The sequence below is a fragment of the Mesocricetus auratus genome, unplaced genomic scaffold (genome assembly GCF_017639785.1).
Source record: "Mesocricetus auratus isolate SY011 unplaced genomic scaffold, BCM_Maur_2.0 Super-Scaffold_100019, whole genome shotgun sequence".
NCBI lineage: Eukaryota > Metazoa > Chordata > Mammalia > Rodentia > Cricetidae > Mesocricetus > Mesocricetus auratus.
In genome coordinates this window covers 11,159,632-11,178,000 of record NW_024429200.1, presented here as the reverse complement: position 1 = coordinate 11,178,000, position 18,369 = coordinate 11,159,632, and the positions used below count along the sequence as shown (strand labels likewise).

At 39.5% G+C, this 18,369-nt stretch overlaps 1 protein-coding gene across 2 annotated transcripts in view; it reads left to right on the top strand.

Moving 5' to 3' along the window:
• The window catches only part of Klhdc10 (kelch domain containing 10), a 46,120-nt gene that overhangs the window by 10,142 nt on the left and 17,609 nt on the right, over positions 1-18,369 (top strand). The window contains exon 2 of one of the 2 annotated variants that reach the window (XM_005086467.4): positions 8,041-8,127. The exons of the other annotated variant lie outside the window; for it this stretch is intronic. Within the exon in view, the coding sequence (XP_005086524.1) occupies positions 8,041-8,127 (87 nt within the window). The remainder of the gene's footprint in view (positions 1-8,040; positions 8,128-18,369) is intronic. 2 annotated transcript variants of the gene reach the window in all.

The window sequence follows — 18,369 nt, the reverse complement described above, 5'->3', positions numbered from 1 at the left end:
CACCATGTGCCTACTTGGTGCCCAAGGAGGCTGGCAGAAGGCCTCAGATCCCCTGGAACAGGACCCAGGTCTTTTGGAAGAATAGCAAGTGGTCTTAATCACTGAGCCATGTCTCCCCTCTGGGTAGAGTTTTTATGTTGAAATTTTGGTAGACATTCATAAACATTAGGAATGTATGATATTAGCCGGGCTTTGGTGGCGCACGCCTTTAATCCCAGCACTCGGGAGGCAGAGGCAGGTGGATCTCTGTGAGTTCGAGACCAGCCTGGTCTACAAGAGCTAGTTCCAGGACAGCATCCAAAGCTGCAGAGAAACCCTGTCTCGAAAAACAAAAACAAAACAAACAAAAGAATATATGATATTATTTTAAACCAGAGTGTTTACAGGAATTTTATGTTTATTAAAAGATTCAGATGTACAATTTCAATCTGACAGATTTATGAATTATAATACTTTTTGATTAATATATGTAAATTTTAGCTAATTTCTCAAGGATAGTCTAGCTAAAAATCAGTCATTTCCATAGATGACTATGTGATTTCAATGTCACATTTGTTTTGTGCCCTTTCTTTCGAATAACAAAACCGAAATGACAAAAAGCAGCTCAAGATTAGAAGCTGTTATTAGTATGTTGTAATCACTTCATGTTTATAGAAGAAAAGTTTATGATAGCCTGCTTTGGTCTATAAAACTAAGTAATATTGGAGGAATAAGAAAATGAAAGAAACCCAGAGCTGGGCAGTGGTGATGCACGCCTTTAATCCCAGCACTCGGGAGGCAGAGGCAGGCAGATCTCTGTGAGTTCGAGGCCAGCCTGGTCTACAAGAGTGAGTTCCAGGACAGCCTCCAAAGCCACAGAGAAACCCTGTCTCAAAAAAAAAAAAAAACAAAAACAAAAACAAAAAACAAAAAAAAAAAAGGAAGGAGAAAGCTATGCAGATCAGAAAGGACCACCAGCCTGTTCTATTCCAGCTCTCATCTCACAGTTGTTCTTAATTAATAGTTTTTAACTCCGAAAACTTTGCTGAGATATAAAACATTTCTCTCTCTCTCTCTCTCCATACACACACACACACACACACACACACACACACACACACACACACACACACAAATCTGGCCTCAAACTCAGAGACCTGCCTGCCTCTGCCTCCTGTGTGTTGGGTTTAAGGCCTGCCACCACCTCCTGGCTTAATGTTACCATATTCTGTAGTCACAATGATCTGCTTTGGTTTTGATTTTTATTGATATTTGGCAATGTGGCAGTGTAATGGAGTTAATATCCGAATCTTGAAACAGTAACTCTTTGGGAGTTAGAAGACTTACTTTTTTACTGAGAGCCAATGTCCTAGTTTTCATTCAGCAAGTATTAATTAAATGCCTTTACAAGACATACTTGTTTAGGTGCCACATTGAATTATGATCAAGAGCATGATTGTATAGTAGTTAAGAGAGATTTAGATTCAGATGCATTGGTTTAGCTGGGCTTGGTGATGAATAATGCCTGTAATCCCAGAACTCCCGGAGGAGGCTGAAGCAGAAAGAATTTAAGGCCAGCCTGGGCTGTATAATAGCAGATTCCAGGTAAACTATAGCTTTATGCAGAGACCTGTCTCAACAAACAAACAAAAGCATGGGTTTAAATTCTAGACTTTTCATCTGGTACTTAAGTGCTTTTGTAAAAATTACCTAATCTTACTCTTCTTGATCTCCTCATCTGTAAATTGGGAATCATGGTAGTATCAATCTCATAGTGTTGTGGAGAGGATTAAGTGAGTTCTTTTAATAGTGCTAGTAATGTATGCAGCATAATGTTTCCATGTATGTATGTGCAGTGCTGTGGCTAATCAAACTAGAACACATAGTACAACATGGCATTATGAGTCATATTTTAATTTGCTGTTTATTTGCTGCTTTGTTTCAAAATGGATTTGAAATAGAACTGAAGGAAAGTGTTAAGAGAAGCTTTTTCTTTGCTAGCTGCTTTGGTATATCCCCCGCCAGTCGCCTGGGCTCTGCCGCGCCAGCCTGGTTCTAGATCCGCATGAGTCCCAAATAAACACACAGGAGGCTATATTAATTATGAAGCTGTTGGCCTTGTTCGTCTCTTACTGGCTAGCTCTGCCTTAAGTAATTACCCCATAATTGTTAATCTAAGTATGTTTCTTACCGGAGAATAGTTCCCGGTGTCCTACTCCCATGGCGTCACATGTTGACTCTCCTGTGTTTCTCCTACCCAGAATCCTCCTGGATTCCTAGCCCCACCTATCTAGATTCCTATTGGCCAGACAGTGCTTTATTAGCATAAGACTTCCCCAACATCTCCTCTTTTCTGTTTAAACAAAAAGAAAGGTCTTAACTTTAACACAGTCAAATTGTATATAACAGAACAGTTATCAAGTAAGAACATAGTTACAATATTTTAGCAAGATTTAAAGAAAATATCATCCATCCCATCCTTGTGAGTCCAAAGTCCTATATGTAGCTTATCTTTTATCATAACTAAGGAAAACTATAATTATAACTATCTGTCTTCAACTCCATCAAAGACCACAGAAGGATAATATATAAACACTAGGATTGACAGAGACATCTTACTGCCTGGACAGTCACCCGAAGTTCCTCTGTAACGTTGGGGCATCCATCTTCAGCCCATAGGCCACAATGTGTCTGGAACACTTCTCAGCAAAGCAGGAAATTTCAAACTGTCCATCTGCATTGGCAGTCTGTCAGTCATTTTTCTTTGTCCTGCAGAAAGTCTCGTAGACTCTTCATCAAGCAGGAACCCTGTAAGACTGAGTTCAGTAGTCACTTTCCTGTGGGTCCTGCATGTCCAGATGATACAACAACAGTCAAACAATCTAGGCAAGAGCAGTTTCTTGCCCAAATGGCTAATCTTGCCATGTTGAAAGCAAACTCCATAACAAGTTTCTTCGATGCCCATCTTCCTCTCAGATATAATTGGTGCTGCCAGGAGCAGACATTTCTCATTGTCAAAAAAAACCCTAGACCATTTTAAATGCCATGTTCTGAAGGTCTTTCAGAGGTTTGAAGACTGTCTATCTGTCTCAAATATATTTCTGTATATCTAGAAAACCTAACTTACCTAACTATAAATTCTGACTATTATAAGTAACTATCTATTGTCTGTATTTAATTATGCATTACATTTTAAAAGAACAGTATAAGTACAATACTTAGTCAAGAGGAGAAATATACTTATCACAAAATTGACCTTGATTTTGTCTCAATAAATGAAAAACAATACCCATACCATAGGAAAGAAGGGCTAAGGTGTGGGTTCAGATATCTCCCCCCCTTGGGTGGGTGTTGTCTGACTTGTAGCCTTGGCTGGGCTGAAGTTTACAGTGGAGGTCAGTAGTTCTAGGCAAAAGTCCTAGGAGCATGTGTTGAAAAGATAATTCTTGATACCTTTAAGGCATTGTCACTTAATTTCCTTGTCACTTCTCAAAAATTAATAGGTCATAGCCTGTCTCATAAAACCAAATAAATAAATAAATAAATAGGTCATAGATGTTTGGGGTTTATCTTTAAATTCTCACATATATTTACTTGTTATTTTTGATTTTTGGAGAGAAGGTCTGACTATATAGTCCTGGCTGCCTAGCACTTTCCACGTAGACCAGGCTGGCCTCAAACTCCTGGTGAGTTCTGGTTCTGCCCTCTGAGTCCTGGCATTACAGGCATGTGCTACACTCACTCTGAGTTCTCACTGGAAATGATTTATGATGCGTGTTCTTCCTTATGTCAGAGCTGTGCTCTGACTGTGGTAGCACGGTAAAGTCTGGGGTAGAGAGGGTTGGCTTCCAGCTTCTTTCCCAGACTGCGGTGGTGCTCTGGGCTCCTTCCATTCCATGTGAAGCTTAAGTTCATTTGTTCTTTTCTGTAGACAACAGCAAAGCAGTTCTTCAGATTTTGGTAGAGACGACTTTGCTTTGATATCTTAACTTTTCAAATCCTTCTGACATTTTTCGTGTTTGGGTCTTGGTTTTTATGCTGGTTCATGCAGCTTTGAGAATCTTTGCTAGCCTCCCTGTGACTCTCCGTTAGTGTATTGTGCAGATCCCTATGGACTTTGGTAGGATGAGAGGACTGAAGGATGCTACCTACCATTCTCTCCTGCAGCTGCCCCTAGTCTGCTAGAGTGCTGACATCCACACGGGCTCTTGGGTCTCAGTTAACTGCTCCTTTTGTTCTACCTGGGGAGCACATTCTTGGCCATTGCCACCATTCCTATCTGGGAGCAGATGCATCTTCTTAAAAGAGAGACGTTGGGTTGGTCTGTAACTTAACTTCTGTGCCTCACCAACCAGCTGCGTGGTCGGTTTTACAGACAATGTCAGCTCTTTCTGCTGTCTTCCTCTGCAGCCTTAGTTCACCTGTTTAGACCAGCAAAGTCACCACTCATCCATTCCCTTTCTTGGTTCTGTGGAACTGATTTCTTAGGCTGTTCATCAGCTTTTTCTTTTTACATTTATCTCTCACTGGTTCCTCATAGTTTTAGTCTATAGGGCAATTCTTTTTCTTTCTATTGTAGATTTTTGTTTTGTTTTTCAAGACAAGGTTTCTCCATGCAACCCTGGCTGTCCTGGAACTCACTCTGTAGACCAGGCTGCTCTCGAACTCAGAGAGATCCACCTGCCTCTGCCTCCCAAGTGCTGGGATTAAAGGTGTGCACGATCACATCCAGCTTCTATTGTAAATTTATAAAACGATGACATATTTATGATTTGGGGAGAAGGTGAGTTAGCTTGTGTCTTTCTAAGCCTTTATTTTTAGTCAGTGTCTATGGTGAAGTAATTTTGTAAAAAAAGAAATTAAGCTAGCAGGTAAAATACTGATTAGATCATTGGGAACATGATGTTTTTCTTTGTGCAGATACCTTTTAAAATACACACTAATGGAGATCTGTAGTTTGTTTAATTTGTACCACAAGAGTTTAATGTTTGTGTAAAATTGTAATGATTAAAGGTTTCGGTCAGGAATAAATTTGTATGAAATTTAGAAGGTGCATGTTTCTTTAAAACACAAAAGTGCATGTGCATGTTACTGTTCTGTTGTTAGTGTTATGCTGCTGTGCCCCTCCCCTCCTTATTCTGTTTCTCCCCTCTCTCTGCTCTTTGGGTGTCTAAGAGCACATGGGTCCTGAACTCAGCACCCACTTTGATTGAATAACTCCCGTGGAGCTAGCATTAGCGTCTTCCGAGACAGAGTATGTTGGTTGCTGTGAGAGAAGCATGCCAAAGATGTTTAACAGAAGTTCTAATGAAACAAAATGGGGCGGGGCTTAGGATCGGCCCAGGGTCTTGTGCATACTAGTCCAGTGTGCTCTGCACCGAGCTACACACCCAGTCCTCCAAAACATCTTGGGTTACAGCTTTGAGTCACTAATTTTTAGTGTTATTTCAATATTAGTCTAAAGTAGTTTTATGTTTCACGTGGGAGTCAGGTGTGGTGGAGCACACCTTTAGTCCAAATAACGAAGAGGCAGGTGAATCTCTGTGAGTTCAAGGCCAGCTTGGTCTACATAGTGAGTTCCAAGCCAGCCAAGGCTACACAGTGAAACCCTGTTTCAAAAAACCCAAAAAAATGATATGACTATATTATTTCATATAAATACTATGCCATATAATTTTTGGTTAATGTAGAAGGAATAATTACCTCAACCTTCATCATAACTACACTGTTAACAGTTTGGTGTGTTTCTTTCCAATATTTTTAAATTATATTTTCAAAAAATTAAAGTAATATGGTATTTTTTTCCAGTCCAAAAGTTATGTGTACTTGATGAGGATACTTGGAAAATAAAGATGAGCACAAGAGGAAAAAAATTCATAAAATCAACCCAAAGATAATCACAATCAAATTTTGTTGTTTATCTTTTTTATATTTTTCATGAACATATGCTTTTTTTTACTAAAATTATATACTATAATACTACTTTGTAACTGAATCATTTGCAATATATTGTGAATGTTTGCTAATGTTAATAGTCATAAACTTATAAGTAGTATGTAGCATATGAACATATTTAAGTATGTTTAACTAGCATACTTAACCATCTCCCTATTGTTGGACATTGAAAGTGTTTCTATTTTTTTACCATTATAAATATTACCATAGTTAATATCTTTGTCCATACATCTTTCCATGCATCTATGATTGTTTCTTTAGGAGTAGATTCCTAGAAGTGGAATAGCTGGGTCAAAGGGTATGTACACTTTAATGCTTTTGATACATACAAATGTCAAATTTAACTAACCATTGTTATATTCTGTCTTGTGTTGCTATTCAATTGTTTTGTGTTTCTGTCTTGTCTTTCTAATTGGAACATAAGTGAGAATAAGGGAAGTCTCTTGCATATGTTAGTATCCTTTGGCAGTATGGCTTCCTGTGTTGGACTCATATTGATTCAAAGAAGTGGTTCTTCAGGGTTTTGGATGTCGAAGTCTATACATTTAAAGATATGTGTGTGCGTATATCTATATCTAATATATATATTTAGAATAAATTTAGGTTTGCAAATTTCCTATTTTTCTAGGCAAGGACACTTAGAAATAAAACCAAATAAAATTTATATCCCCATCCTCTTAGGAAATAAGGAATATTTAACAAAAGGATAGACCTCTAAAGAGAACATTTTAGCTCTTTGTCCATATTTTTATCATTTTATATTGGGCTAGAAATTTTCACCTTAACCTAGAAGTGAACTAGAGACTACCATTTGGGTACCACAGACTTAGAAGAGATTAGAGCATTAAAAATAGGAACACTTTGCAATAGTATAATTTCCCCATGACTCTCTCCACAGTATTGTGAAGGTCATGCTACTGCTTTAAACAGAATTTGTGTTTCTCCGTGTCAGTATTTGAATAAGCAAGCAGACCTGCTGATGAGCATCTTAAAACAATGTCCATTTTCTTTCCAGGGAACTGGAGCCAGGGTAGGTGTGATGTAGTGGAAAGAAGGATGGTAGGCAGCTCCTTGCCTTCCGTCATCAGTTTTCCTTGTTTCCTTCCTAGCGTGGTGACTGTGATGGGTTTTTACAGCCCTTGTTACACTTACTTCACTGTACTGTGATTATTTGTTTATGCAAATCTTTTGCTTCTTTGCACATGTGTTCTTCCAGGTAGGATGAGTCATGCCCTTCTTTTGCAGCTCTAGGTCCCAACACAGGGATCCAGGCATAGCAGGTGCCTAATAAACTGAGTGCTGAGCCGCTGCTGGATTGTTGAGGGAATTATGTGGTATAATGTATGTGGAAGTGCTTCATAAACTGTGTGTTAACAAACAATGGTAATTTTCACTTTTGATAAGAGCGATTTTAATGGCGATTTGTAAAACTTTGGAGAGAGAAAACTGCTCCTTTGAACAGTTGTATAAGTGCATTACATTTTTCTGCTGTCTGTAAGAAAACAAGTTTTAATTGGGGTCAGTGTGGAGCTAATTTGCTTCCTAGGAAAGCAAAGTACTCCTCCTCCCTATGCTACATGGAGGTGCCCAGAAAGTAAATGTTTGACTTGATTATCATCTAATTTTAATTTTAATAAGACCAGCGGCTTTCTTATTATTAAAGCCAGTATCCATTGCTTCATAACTAGTAAAGAAGGGTACCAAGCCTTGAGCAGAGGAGCCTGTGTTGTGACTGATGCTTTTGGGTAGAGCTCCTGTCGGCTTCATTGGCTATAAAAGTCTGTTCTTTCTAATTGCTTCTAAAATTCCTGGTAAATTTTTGCCACAAGATGGCATTGGTGATTACTTGAGTATATATGCTATTGAAGCAGCTCAAAAAAGGTGCACGTGATTGCATTGTTTGGGGGATAAGAGTTGAAGACTTTCATCATTGCTTATGTATTATTTCATTTTAACTTCCAGAGTTAAATGATACCTTATATCACTTTCCTTCTGTATTCAAGTATTGTTTTGTTTCCTGTTTTTCTGTCTTTATAATACAGTAACTATGTATTATTTGCCATGTGTTGTATGTGTCTGACTGACTGCTGATAATTGTGGTGACAGGTAAGAAGAAAATACGATGGGACCCAGTTAGGAGACGCTTCATTCAGTCCTGTCCCATCATAAGGATCCCTAACAGGTTCTTGAGAGGTGGGTGATAATAGCAAGAGGTCTGTGCTTCCTGTGGGTTGAAGGGAATTTTGAATGGATTTTCTAAATTCAAAACTGTTTTCTTTAAGTTGTCTAACAGCCAACATTGAAGTAAAATATTTTAGGCCTCAGTTTTAAATTTATGTTTTTTTATTGACCACTGTTGGAATTGTAATGACAAGTTTGGGGGAAGTTAGACTCTCCTAATGTATCCAAGATGGTAGAGTAGATCACCTCTCCAGTGCCAATGGCAGTCCATATAACCTTCCAGTGTAGGGTGTGATTCTAAGGGACACATAGGAGATGATGTGACATCTAGACTACAACCTCTGTATTAAAAACTAAATAAAAAGTCACAGAAAGCACTTGTAACAGGTGATTAATGTGAATATAAAGAGCTCCTAGAAACTAGACATCTATACCTACTGGAAAAGTAAGGAAATGCATAAGAATAGTCAGTACATAGAGAAATCCTAGCGGAGGAGCACAAGATGGCTCAAGCTTGGTGATCTGAGTTTATTTCTGGAACCCACATGGTAGAAACAAAAGTTGCCCTCTGACTTCCACACATGTTCTGTGGCACAAGCATGTGCATGTACACACAACACATGCAATTTATGAATAAATAATACATGTATATAATAAAATGTTAAAAATAAACACCAGTAAATATAAACCTCACTTAATTCACTACTGTGAAATAAATATAATAATTAATATAATCTTTTACTTATTAGATGAGAAGATTAAAGTAAAACTACCTATGTTGGCAAGGATATGGGAGGAGAAAGCTTAAATGCTGAGGTTTTATGCAGGACCCTTTGGACCTAACTCTTGAAAGCTGCGGTGCTTTTGATTGGCAGCTCCTCCTTCTAGGCAGGCCACATTGCTTCTGCTTACCACCTTTTTATCAGCTGTGGACTGTCCTGAGTGAAACATTGCTCAGAAGAGGATTGAAAACTCTAGCTCACTTCTTGTTATTTTAGCTATAGCAAATTATCAGACAAGCCCGCTTGATGTTGTACTTTAGACCTTATTAAATTACTTACAAGTCATTTCATCTAATTTTAACGGAAGATATTTAATTAGAAAGTATACCTTTAAAGCAGGCAGAACAGTGAGTTCCAAGACAGATTGGTCTACATACCAAATTCCAAACCAGCCAGAGTTAAACAAAAAGTTAATGTCTAAGGAAAAGTTCTATAGCCTGCTATAGATGTTTCTATATCTAGCATCTAACCGATTTTTGGCAGCCAAAACATGAAAAAACTAAAGCCAGGCCTAAAGACAATCAGTGATAGTGAGCCACCTTCCACCATTCCAAAAGAAAAGTAATTAGGATATAGAGTTCAATGAAAAACATGTGTGAGGCTGGAGAGACAGCTCAGAGAATAAGAGCACCTGTGCTCTTGTGGAAGAAAGACCCAAGCAGTTGCCCGCACCCTCGTGGTGCTCACAGGCCTTTATACCAGTCCCAGAGGGTCTCATGCTCTCCTTTGGCTTCTGCCAGCATTAGGAATGCAAGTAGTACACATAATTGCAGCAAACACTTAAACACATTAAAAAACTTTAAAAATTGTGTAAAATCCTATAAAAAATATAAAATGACCAAAGAAGTAGCAAAAACAAAACAAACCTTGGTTATATCTGCATGGTAGGGTTTTTGGTTTTTGCATAGTCTCCATTTAAAAACATTTTAACCATGGAGAAACAATCTGCACAGGTAAGTTTTATACCATTGGACACTTGTAAGTCTGAGAAAATTGGTGATAGATAGTTCTGAACTAGTGAGGTGGGAGCAGGGTCAGGGTTAGGTTTAAAGATCACCACAAGCCTTGTCTGTCTTCTCACCTTTGACCAGTTTGAGTGTTCGATGCTGTTGGCCACCTGCTTTTTCTCTTGGGGTCACCACACTGTCTGCTCCTAGATGTTTTCTTCTTCCTCTTTGTCCATTTTGTTCCCTTCCCTGGTTTCTTATCCCATCCACTAGCGGGAATTCAGTGTTCTGTCCTTTCTCCATGATCTCTATTGTCCCATCAGCTTTCTTAGGGTTAACTCTCTGTTCATCATTCATTTCTTCATTGGGTACTCTGGGTTGCTTCCTATGTGGCAGTTACTGTACTTCAGCTGATGATGGTCTTACTTAGAGAACCAGGTAAACAGATAATTACACAGTAATTGGGATGAAATTATTTGTGATAAATGTCCTAATAAGGTGGTTTGGCATGGTGCACACCAAAGAAGTTTCTTATCAGCAAATGGATGACAGAATAGTGTCATTTCATTATTTTTTTTTTGTTTTTTACGAGACAGGGTTTCTCTGTATTGTTTTGGAGGCTGTCGGTCCAGCCTGGCCTGGAACTCACAGAGATCCGCCTGCCTCTGCCTCCCCAGTGCTGGGATTTCTTTTTTTTTTTTTCAAGAAAAGTTGCTTAAATTTGAGTGGGTTTTTGAAAGGGAAGGGTAGACCTGCAGACCACAGGTGCCAGGTAGCTTGAATATGGTGTTTATGCAGACCCAGGCATGCATGGTGCTTTCAAAGGTTTACAGCAAGTTTAGCACAGTGGCAGCTAGAAGCTCGAAAAGGCTAACTAGAAGGAGCACCACTGTAGAATTTTCAGGATCAGACTCGGTTTTGTGGCTAGTAAAGAGATCATGATTACACTTACCTAGGCGAGGAGAGTTGCAGCCTGAAATGAAGGTGGCTGTAATAGGTATTGGGGGATGGGTAGGTAATTCCAACTATGTATGCGCTGAATTAGATGAGACTTGATCACTAACTGACAAATAGGAGGGAAAGCAGTGACTTCAGGGGCTGGAGAGAGGGCAGTGGTTAAGATGGCTCACTGGCTGCTCTTGCAGGAGACACACTCTATTGGCCTCTTCAGGCACCAGGCACACACATGCATACCGAAGACAAAATGCTCATACACATAGAATAAAAATAAATCTTTTTTTAAAAAGCTTCCAGATTTTCTATGTGACTTGTGCTACTCTTCTCGAGGCATGGCATAGATAATCACAGGGCAGATTTTAGGAATAGGTGATACACTCCCATTAATCTGCAATTCAGTAGTTGTAGTTGATTATCCCTTAACTAAGAAGTATTTCCAGAACAACCTCCATTCTTTCTTAATTTTTTGTTTGTTTGAGACAGGGTTCTTCTGTGTAGCACTAGCTATCTTGTAACTAACTTTGTAGATCAGGCTGGCCTCGAACTCATGGAGATACTCCTGCTTCTGCCTCAGGAAGCAAAGTCGTGGACCACCACCATCAGGCTAAACTTCTGATTCTTTTTTGGGGGGTGGGTTTCGAGACAGGATTTCTCTGGGTAACCCTGACTGTCCTGGACCTACTCTGTAGACCAGGCTGGCCTTGAACTCACAGAGATCAACCTACCTCTGCCTCCTGAGTGCTGGGACTAAAGACATTCTACACCACTGTCAGGCTAAACCTGTGATTCTTTAACACTAAATTTAACAGTTTTTTTCCCAGAAAACTTGGAAGGCCTGTCCCCTCTCTGTTCTGATGTCATCTTCGTGTACAACCTGTATCAGCACTGATCACAAGGAACTCTGCTCACTCGTGTGTGCCTCCCTGAGCTCAGGCTGGATACTCTACAAGAATGGGCCAGTAGAATAGCTGCTCTGACTTCTCCATCTCCATTGGGTAGCACAGTGCAAGTGAGGGTATATTGAGTTAGATCTAATTATAAAACTGTTGCCAGGGAAGAGCACAGGTGTAGGTTTTAGTATGTCCTCAGCTGTTCGCAGTTGTAGTGGTAAGTTCATGGATTGTTGAAACACAAAACACACTTGTTCAGTGGCCCATTGGGTGTTTTCTTAAAAAACAACAACCTTATTTATACTTTAGAAATAGTCTTTTTTCAAGCCTTTCATTTTGGGAATCCTTTATCTTGGTTGAAAGCAGTTTCATAGGTCTGATTTTGTAACTAAGATCCTACGTCTTCTCAAAACAGATTCCTGCCAATTAACAGTGTGGTGTGGTAAAAATAGTTCGGGTATATTAAAATGCTGAGTTTCCATCATGAAGTAGTAAACTAACTGAAAGTATCTACGTACCTTCTTCAGTTTTCCAATACCATTGAAGATGAAAAAAAAAAACCTGAATGATGATGTTATTGTTTTGTATTGAAAAGGGAAGTTTGGAGTCAGATTGTCTGCATCTGAACCCAGGCTCTGCCATTTGCCAGCTGTAGGACTTTGGGCAAGTGCTTGCTTATTTATTTTATTTGCCTTAGTTTTCTTATATGTAAAGTTAGAATGGTGATACTAGTATCTATTTACAGGGAGAAATATCAAGAGAGAATGTTTGCAAAGTTTTTAATTATGTTTAGGAACATTTAGTTAATGTTATCTGCTAGTTTTTCTTGTACAATACCAGGAGTTGTAAGGAATTTCAGTGTAATTAAAAACAAGTGGGTGGTGGAGGGTGGAGCCTGATAGAGCACTTGCCTACATGAATTCAGTTCTCAGTACTGCAAAGCTCATTGAAAACTAGGCAAGTTGTCACATGCTTGTATCATGGAACGTGGAAGGTAGAGGCAGGAGGATCAGGAATTCAGGTCATCATCAGCTATATAGTAAGTTCTAGAGCATCCTGGGCTACATGAGGCTGCTTTTAAAAACTGGAATTATATCACATGGGAAACCAACACTGAGTATAATGTTGTTCTTGATGTGTGATTACTTCAGAGACTTTGTTTTTATTTATTTTAATTAACTTTTTTTGAGACAAAGTCTCACTATGTAGTTCTAATTGGCCTGTAGTTTACAATCTAGGCCAGGCTAGCTTTGAACTCACAGAGATCTGCCTGTCTCTGCCTCTTGAATGCTGGGATTAAAGATGTGCGCCTCCACTACTGGCCTCATGGTGTTTTGCTGTTGTTGTTGCTGTTGTTTTTAAGTCTCAGTAAGTATATACCTTGATGGCTTGGAACTCAACTCTACAGGCCAGGCTAGCCTTGAATTCATAGAATCTGTTTTTGTCTCCTGGGTGCTGGAATTAAAGGCATGTGCTACCCTGCCTGGTTTGCTTCCCCCCCCCTTATTTTTTTAACTAGTATTTTTTTAATTTTATATTTAAGACAGGGTTCTCACTAAGTAGTTCTGGCTTGACTGAAACTTTCTGGCATCAGCTTACAAAGATTGCTAGATTAAAAGTGTCAACAATTGGGGCTGGAGAGATGGCTCAGAGGTTAAGAGCACTGGATGCTCTTCCAGAGGTCCTGAGTTCAATTCCCAGCAACCACATGGCGGCTCACAACCATCTGCAATTCAATCTGGCGTCCTCTTCTGGCATGTAGACAGAACACTGTAAAGATAAATAAATCTTTAAAAAAAAAAAAAAGAAGGTCCTTGCTTATAAAAAAAAAAAAGTGTCAACAATTATGCCTGGTCTTGAGGAAACACAATGGAATGTTGGAAAGCTTTCATCCTAAGCATTGCCCTCACAGAGTCGGTAGTGAATTGTTTACTGAGCAGGTCTCAAGACTGACCCCAAGTTTCTAACATGCATCTCAGACACAGACTGCTAAAAATGATTGCATTCAGTGTTCTCAGGGGAAATTATTTCATAGATAAATTCTGTTTTGGGGGAGATCAAAATAAAAAAGAGATATGAAACATTTTGGGAAAATTAGATGTAGAGATACTTCTGGTAAATGCAAAAAATCCAAAATGAGGAAGATTTGAATATATGAAGTAGTATGTGGAGACACTCGTAAAACTTATCCATGAAACTAAGTATAATTGCAGAGATTCTAATGGCATAGAGGAGTTATGTAAAGATGTGTGTATACATATATGTTACATTCCATAACTAACATTAAATAAGTTGGAAATAGTGCTAAAGGTCTCACAGTTTTTTAAATGTACAAGTCTTATTGAGGAAACTAGAAAGATGGCTTAATGAGTAAGTGCTTGCTGTACATGCCTGAGGACCGGTTTGGATCCCTCACAATCCATGTAAATACCAGGGGGCATAGCAGCCTGCTTATAATTCCAGTTCTGGGAAGACTGAGGCAGGGGTCCTAGGAACAAGCTGGTTAGCTAGACTAGCTATGTCAGAGCTAAACTGAGAGAGCTTTCCTCAGTCAACGATGAAGTGATGAAGACTGTCAGATTAGTCTTGGGTCTCCATTCAGACACACAAATGCATACACACAACACACACAAGCAAAGAGAAATCTTATTAAAATATCAAGTTTTAATGATATAAAAAGGTAACAAAGATTCATTTTTGTTAAATTGCCCATACTGTCACCTAATACGTGTACTTTCTGTATGTAACATTTCAGTGCAAATTTTATTTTAAGAACATACCCTTTTCTGATAGGGAGCCCCCCTCTCCGAAGGTTTCTCTGTGTAACCTTGTCTGTCTTGGAACTCGATCTGTAGACCAGGCTGGCCTTAAACTCAGAGATCCCCCTGCCTTTAACTCCTGAGTGCTGGGATCAAAGGTGTGCACCACTACCGACCTGCTATGAGCAAAATTCTTAACATCTAGAGATTATTTTATTTGCAGACCATTAACAAGAAACCAAGAGGAAATGTCATATTTACTGGTGAAATCTGACCGGTGTTCTCACTGAATTAAACAAGACTAATCTATTAGTATCATCTCTACTATTGTTCTATAAATTTCAGCTAAAACTTGAGTAGGATAAACAAAAACAACAAAAAATTATTTGCTAAGGGACTGGAGAGATGATGGCTCAGTGATTAAAAGCACTTGATAAAGATAAAGTTGGGTTCCCAGCACTCACATGGCAGTTCACAACTGTCTGTAATTCCAGTTCCAGAGGATCCAGTGTCCTTTTCTGACCTCCTTAGGCACTAGGTATGCACATTGTATATATCTTACATTCAGACACTTGTTTACATAGCAAATCTTTAAAAAAATGTTTTACTTTTTTTTTACGCTTCTGCCGGGCGTTGGTGGCGCACGCTTTTAATCCCAGCACTTGGGAGGCAGAGGTAGGCGGATCTCTGTGAGTTCGAGGCCAGCCTGGTCTACAAGAGCTAGTTCCAGGACAGCCTCCAAAGCCACAGAGAAAACCCTGTCTCGAAAAACAAAACAAACAAAAAAATGTTTTACTGCACTCTTGTGAGGTAGATGAAAATCAATAGTTTGAGGCTTATCTGGATTTAGTGGTGCATGCCTTTAAACCTTGCACTGAAGAGGCATAGACAGATTTCTATGAGTTCAAGGCCAGCCTGGTTTACACAGGGAATTATAGTGAAACCCCATCTCAACATAGTTCAAGCCTGGCCCAAACTATGTATCCAGACCCTGTTTCAATAAAAGCAGCAAGAAAGACAACAGTGCTGGGAGGGATATATAGCTCAGTTGGTAGCATACTTGCCTGTCATGCATGAAGTCCCGAGTTTCATCCCCAGTACTGTAAAAATTGGGCATAGTGACCAATACCTGTAGTCCCAGCATTTTGGAAGTAGAGGTAAGAGAATTGGAGCTCAAATCATCCTTGGCTATGTAGAGAACTTGAGGTGATCCTGGGCTACCTAAGACCCTTGTGTCAAAGAAAGAACAAAATAGGCACTTTCATATACATATTTAGGAGTATGAATTGGTTCAGTTCAGCTATTGGAAGAACAATATGGCTGTACAATAGTTTTATCTGTGAGCATTTGAAACGTGTGTTCCTTTGACCAAAAAGTTCTATTTCCAGATATATTCATACATTTTCATATGAATAAGTAGAAGAAACTATTTATGGTTTTTCGAGATAGGGTTTCTCTGTATTGTTTTGGAGGCTGTACTGGAACTCGCTCTGTAGACCAGGCTGGCCTCGAACTCACAGAGATCTGCCTGCCTCTGCCTCCTGAGTGCTGGGATTAAAGGCGCACGCCACCAACTCCCGGCAGAAGAAACTTTATTACAATATTATTTGTAATAATGGACTGTTGGGACTGACCTAATCATCTGTTATATAATCTTAGACAACTAGTTGGTTTCTGCTACAAATTCAAACCCACTTCCCTAGTCACTATAGCTCCTGTTTACCCTAAGTTAGAGTATTGCTTGACTTAGGAAAGCCAGGTCCAAGGTCTCACAGCTACATGTCTCTTCTGGTTGTTAGTTAGATCACCTCAGGGAGTGGTTCATTTTCCATTGTTCACTTCTACATTTGCCTTTTTATTAAAAGTTCTTATATTTTGAGTGTGTGGGGGTCAGAGAGAGAGAGAGAGAGAGAGAGAGAGAGAGAGAGAGAGAGAGAGAGAGAGAGAGAGAGAGAGAGAGAGAGAGAGAGAGCGCAGAGGACAGCTGTCAGGAGTTAGTTCTCTCCTGCCATGTATATTCCAGGAGTGATGCCAGTCTTTGGGCTTGGGGGTGAGCACTTTTACTGCTGAGCTCGCTGTGAAACCCTGTACCCGTGTTTCCTAGTGAGAATTCTGGAGCCAGATAACCCAAACCTGGGGATGATTTTATTAGCCAAAAACTTGATGGAAGATTCAGACTTTAGACTAAAACCCAATCTCATTTTGTCAAGGTCAAGGAGCCTGTGCTATATGCCATATGATAAATTAATGGTTGGTTCCTGATAAATTGCTGTGATTTATTAAAAGTGAATAGGTTTCTGATTCGTGAGTCAACTCTGCGGGAAGGTTAGTTACTCAGTGCAGCTGCAGAGGCTGTGACAGAACGCTCTTGGTCCAGTCCTTTCATTTTAAGAGACCATGAGACCAACACAAGTTAGCTGTTACATTAGCCCAGGACTATCTGAAAGAAACACGAGGTACAAACTTAAGTTTTATAGCAGCCACATGAAAAACAAGACATGATGTTGATAATCCATATCATCTTAACATATCATTACCATAGAACTGGTGATTTACATTCTTTTAGAGATGCTAAATCTTTGAACACAAATCTTAGTTAGGCTCAGCCACATTTCAAGTGTGGCCAGGAACTACTGTGCTGTGCAGGGCAGAACTACAATGTAAGCCCTAGAGATAGTGTCACTGGCCCAGCACCTGTCATGATAACAGTTCACAGCTGCTGTTAAGTAATATCTGGACTTAGAGTGAATGAATAGATGCATTTTATGTCAAATCATCTTTTTATTTTGCCTCAGTATTTGATTCACATGAGTTATGTTTATCACAAAGATAGTTTGTAATAAACTTAGAACACTTCTCTGCTCCATGTCCACGGAGAGGAAGTCCTAGAATGTTATTGTATTCTGTTCACACCTGCCCAAAATGTAAAAACCTAAAATTATCTAATGGCTCCTGGAAATGAAAAAACAATAACATCCTAAAGATTCTTAGTTCCTGGCTATTGAGCATAGCAACTGTTTTAAGTTTGTGTTGCTAATTCCTAGATGTACTTATTGCTTGCAAAAATCATTTCACAGTCCAACACTTGTCTGTCCCCTGGATCACTCTCTCCCCCCTCGTCCCCTTTGTTCCTTTACTGCTGGGGACTGAAGCCAGGGCCTGGCATGTTCTAAGCACCTGCTCTGCCATTGGGCTCCATGCCATATATCTTGGAATAAACTATGTCAGAGTCCATAGAGCTGGACATCGTCTTGATCGTCCCTGCCATTGTTTACTTTGGCCTAAAGTTAAACTCAGGGAAACTTTAGGACGTATTTGGTTTTTCCAGCAGTGTTGTGGGTGATGCAGGATAAGTACGTGCTGTTAGCCTTTGAGAAACTTTTACTCCATTTGCATTAGTAAAACAAACGGATGAAATGAGTAGAGAAAAATCAGTTACTAGGTAGTTTATCCTCAACATTGTTGAGTGTTCCTGTGACCCTTAGGTTTAGTTATAGAAAAGGGGATGCTCATACACTTCTCTTCCCTCAAATAGCTTACCGTCACCTAGAAAGATACATACGTAATCCAGTGAACATTTAAAAACAACACTTATATGGGGCACAGTGATACTGTCCCCAGCATGGATGAGGAAACAGATTCAGTGAAGGTCCTGGCTTGTACATGGTCCTGGTTGAAAGAACCTGGATTCAACCTAGATGTTATGGGAACCCTTGCTCAGTCTTAAACTCTCCTGTGTTTCCAGTGTGCCAGAAGGAAACTCAATTCTTGACTTAGGTTAAATCACAGCTCATTTGTAAATTTGCCAGCTGATTGTAATTGTCTGTATTTAGGAAGTGACACTGTTCCCATCTAATAACTGTTTAGGTTTGCCCCGACATTTAAGCAGGAGGCTGCATACATGCTTTCCTGCCACCCG